Source organism: Hippopotamus amphibius, chromosome 2, assembly GCF_030028045.1.
Source record: "Hippopotamus amphibius kiboko isolate mHipAmp2 chromosome 2, mHipAmp2.hap2, whole genome shotgun sequence".
Lineage (NCBI taxonomy): Eukaryota > Metazoa > Chordata > Mammalia > Artiodactyla > Hippopotamidae > Hippopotamus > Hippopotamus amphibius.
The window spans coordinates 28,963,141-28,967,948 of record NC_080187.1 but is presented as its reverse complement, the minus strand read 5'-3'; the positions used below and the strand labels follow the sequence as shown (position 1 = coordinate 28,967,948).

Genomic DNA, 4,808 nt, shown 5'->3' with positions numbered 1-4,808 from the left:
CTACCTTTTTAATCATCCCCTTTTATATTTGTGGTATCATAAATTATCTCTTTTTATGCTGTGATTTCACTACCAAGTTATAGTAGCTTTCATTATTTTTGATGCTCCTTTCCTTTAAATTTTATACTATGGTTAAGAGTATAATCTACTACTCTAAAAAAAAAAGAATCACAGTATTATAATTCTTACTAGCAACATAAACAGTTTTGTGTACTTTCACCTTTTTACTTCATCTTGAAAAGCTCCTTTCAACATTTCTTATAAGGCAAGTCTAGTGGTGATGAATTCCCTCAGTTTTTGTTTGTCTGTGAAAGTCTTTATTTCTCCTTCATATCTGAAGAATAACTTTGCCAGATGGAGTATTCTTGGCTGGCAGCTTTATCGTTCAACACTTTAAATATGTCATTCTACTCTTCCTGGCCTGCTGAGAAATCTGTGGATATTTTAATGAGGCTTCTTCTGTAAGTTATTGTCTTTTTTCCCCTGGCTGCATTTAAAATTATGTTTTTTACTGTTAACTTTTGACAGTTTTAATATAATGTGTCTTGGAGAAGGACTTTTTGCATTGAGATAATAAGGTGGTCTATTAGTTTTGTGGACTTGTATATCCAGTTCCTTCCCCAAGTCTGGGAAGTTCTCAGCTATTATTTCTTTAAACACACCCTCTGCTCCCTTCCTTCTCTCTCCTCTTTCTGGGATACCCATTATTTTTATGTTGGCTTTTCTAATATAGTCAGATAGTTCTCATAGAATTTCTTCATTTGTTTAAAGTCTTAATTTTATCTCCTCCTCCACCTGAATAATTTCCATATATCTATCCTTGAGCTCATTAATTCTCTTTCATATAATCTGCTCTATTTCCAGTGTATCCTAATGCATTCTTCATCCCATTTATCGAGTTCTTCAGGTCCAAAATTTCCGTTTGGTTCCTTTCTAAAATTTGAATCTCTTTAGTAAGATATTCCATCTGTTCATTACTTTTATTGCTGAGATCACTGTATTGCCTTTCTAAGTTTTCTTGTAGCCCACTGAATTTTATCATAACAGCTATTTTATATTCTTTATAAGTTAGATCACAATATTCCATGCCTTTGAGTCTCATTGCTGGAAAATTATTTTTTTGTGTGTGATGCCATGTTACTGTGATTTTTCAAGGTATTTGATGAGAACTGCCTCTTTCACTGCATTTGAGGTAGCAAACACCTTTCTTATCCAGGTAAGGCTTTATTTACTTTTATTCTAATAATTCAACAGATTGGGAGTTAGGAGCCTTCCTTTTGTTTTCTGAATATGGCACTACAGCACAAGTTTGGTTTCTCTTACCAGAGCTAACTCTCTGCTAAGGTTGGGAGCAAGGTGGCAGTAGAGCAGAAGGTGAGTACTTAGCACTTCTAGCTTTGGGTGTTCCCAGGCCCAGTGGGGATATCCTCAAATCGGGTCATCCCACAGCTCCTTTGGCCAGTCCTCTTCACTCCTGAGGCAAACTTCAGAGGACGCTTTCCTTCAGTACTTTGTCTCCTACTTCCCTTTCTTTTTCCTTCCCCTAGTCACTGTAGTCTCTCTTCAGAGAAAGCAACTGGTCCCTCTAGCTGCAGCACTTGCAGCTGGGCAGACCTCCCACTCACTGCCTTCATCCACCACCTTCTCTGCCAGAAAGGTGGTGTTGGCTCACTGCCAGACTGGCCGCTGCCTTCTCTGCTGTCACTGCCTCCATTGCTAATAGCTCCACAGTCAAAGCACTTGCTCTGCTACCTCCTCTATGGTCCAATCCACCCACTTTTGTGTGCACAAATGGATGGATCTCTCAGGTGTCCTGGTATGATGTAGAGAGGCCCTTTTTCAGTTATGGATGTCTGATTAGTTGCAAATCTAAGGACAGTGAAAAGAATAATGATTCACACCACCATGATGCTGACATCACTTTACCAACTATGTATTATTTTTAAAGTAAAACAAGTTTCACTTATAAAAACGTTTTCATTTCAAAATATTCATTAAGAATGAGATTGCTCTACATATACATTTAGAATTTTGCTGTTCCTCTTACTATATTAGAGGGCTAACACTTCACAGCACAATTCTTGGGGTTATTGGTAGCTTTGCCTCTGTTACTGCATTGCCCTACAAAGTATTAGATCACTCAGTGCTTTAGTTTCATCATCAATAAAATTAAAATTATATCCAGGATTTTCCTGATTTCCATAAATGTTCTAAAAACCAATCAAAATAATGCAAGTTAAGGTGATTTTTTAAATTAAATTATAAATTTAAATTTCCCTGAATCATGTCTTTTTCTGAACTCTGCAGGTAACATAGACACGTGGAGATGGAGAATTCCTCTGCTGTGACTGAATTCTTTCTCGTAGGGCTTTCCAAATACCCAGAGCTCCAGCTTTCTTTGTTCATGTTCTGCCTCATCATGTACCTGGTAATTCTTCTGGGAAATAGTCTCCTCATTATTATCTGCATCCTAGATTCTAGCCTCCACACCCCCATGTACTTCTTCCTTGGGAACCTCTCATTCCTGGAAATCTGTTACACATCATCATCCATTCCTCCAATGCTCATGTTATTTAGGTTTGGGAGAAAATCCATCTCTTTCATTGGCTGTGCTCTGCAGATGGTTGTCTCCCTTGGGTTGGGCTCCACTGAATGTATCCTTCTGGCTGTGATGGCCTATGATCGATATGTGGCCATCTGCAACCCCCTGAGGTACTCCATCATCATGCATAGGGTGCTATATGTGCACATGGCTGCATGGTCCTGGATCATAGGCTGTCTGAGCTCCTTAGTGCAAACAGTCCTGACAATGGTATTGCCCTTCTGTGGGAATAACATTATTGATCATATTACCTGTGAGATTCTGGCTCTTCTTAAACTCATCTGTTCAGATATTGCCATCATTGTGCTTATCATAACAATAGCAAGTATTGTTTTCTTAGTGATTCCCCTACTGTTAATTTTTATTTCCTATGTTTTTATTCTCTGTACCATCTTGAGACTTAATTCTACTGAAGGAAGAGAGAAAGCTTTTTCAACCTGTTCAGCCCACCTTGCTGTAGTAATTTTATTCTATGGTTCAGCCCTTTTTATGTACATGAAGCCCAAGTCAAAGGACACAAAGAAATCTGATGAGATCATTGGGCTGTCTTATGGAGTGGTAACTCCAGTTTTGAACCCTATCATCTACAGCCTGAGGAATAAGGAAGTGAAAGAGGCTATGAATAAAATCTTGAGTAGACACCTGCACTCACATAAAATATGAAAGAGCTCAAGAAATGTGACATCTACATTTGGGGAAAAGATATATTTTGGTATTCACAGATGAAGTTGCAGAACTTAGTATAATGAGAGTACTGCAATTATAAAGCCAAATGTGGAATTCTCATTTTCACAACAATATACCTCCTTGTAAATCTTTTCATACAATATATTTTCAGCAGTTTTTCTAGTTATAGGCATCTATGCCTCTTGGTCCCATAAAGGCCATGATGGATGTTGTTCCTAATGAATATCATTCTGTCTCTCTCATTGTCTCTCTCTCTATCTCACTCTGTATCTCACTCTGTATCTCACTCTGTAGCGCTCATGCTCTCTCTCTCCCCCTCTTCCTCCCTCCTTCTTATACCTTTCTCTTTCTTCTCTCTTCCTTATCTTCTTTCTCAGTCTCCTTGAAATACACATTGTTTTGGTCAGTCCAGCATCCCTTCACCTTGTCTTCAAAGAATGCATCTTTTCAATTTAAGGAATCAACTTTTTAAAATTAATTTTTATTGGAATATAGTTGCTTTACAATGTTGCATTAGTTTCCACTATACAGCAAAGCGAATCAGCTATACATATACATATATTTCCTCTTTTTTACATTTCCTTCCCATTTAGATTACCACAGAGCACTGAGTAGAGTTCCCTGAGCTATACAGTAAGTTCTCATTAGTTATGTATTATATACACAGTATCAGTAATATATATATATATATGGCAATCCCAATCTCCCAATTCATCCAACGCCCTTTTCCCCCTTTGGTATCCATATGTTTATTCTCTACATCTATGTCTCTATTTCTGCTTTGCTAATAAGATCATCTATACCATTTTTCAAGATTCCACATATATGCATTTATATTTGCTCTTCTCTTTCTGACTTACTTCACTCTATATGACAATCCCTAGGTCCATCCATGTCTCTACAAATGACCCAATTTCATTCCTTTTTATGTCTAAGTAATATTCCTTTGCATATATGTACCACATCGTCTTTATCCATTCCTCTGTTGATGGACATTTAGGTTATTTCTATGTCCTGGCTATTGTAAATAGTGCTGCAATGAACATTGGGGTGCACTGTCTTTTTGAATTATGGTTTTCTCTGGGTATATGCCCAGTAGTGGAATTGCTGCATCACATGGTAGTTCTATTTTTAGTTTTTGAATCCCAATCTCAGTCCATATTTTGTGGGTAGGCCTGACCACATTATCTGGATTGAATGATAATCATGAAACGTAAGTTGTGTCAATGAAAAATGAACATCCCCCTAGGTGCAGTGATTCACTCAGGGTAGCATGTGACCTAAGCCATGCTAATCAGCCTTCACTGCTGGAATGTTGTCTGAGTATCAAAAAAGAGTCACTCATTTTTCAAGGATAGAATATGTGCCTGGATCTTCACCTGGCCATTTTTGTCAATATGTGAGGAGAGTCAGACTGAGAATGAAATCAGCCAAGAGGAGAGTAGGCTGAGGGAAGGAATTAGCATGTGTTTGATGTCATTATTAATTCCTTGAAATCTGGGTCTAAAAACCTCCATAC

The 4,808-nt window shown here is 37.8% G+C and overlaps 1 protein-coding gene across 1 annotated transcript; it reads left to right on the top strand.

Moving 5' to 3' along the window:
• The first annotated feature begins 2,323 nt into the window (after nt 1-2,323).
• LOC130846024 (olfactory receptor 13D1-like) lies at nt 2,324-3,265 on the top strand. The gene has a single exon (XM_057723977.1). The coding sequence runs from the start codon at nt 2,327-2,329 to the stop codon at nt 3,263-3,265; it is 939 nt and encodes a 312-aa protein (XP_057579960.1). The 5' UTR covers nt 2,324-2,326.
• Nucleotides 3,266-4,808: the final 1,543 nt, after the last annotated feature.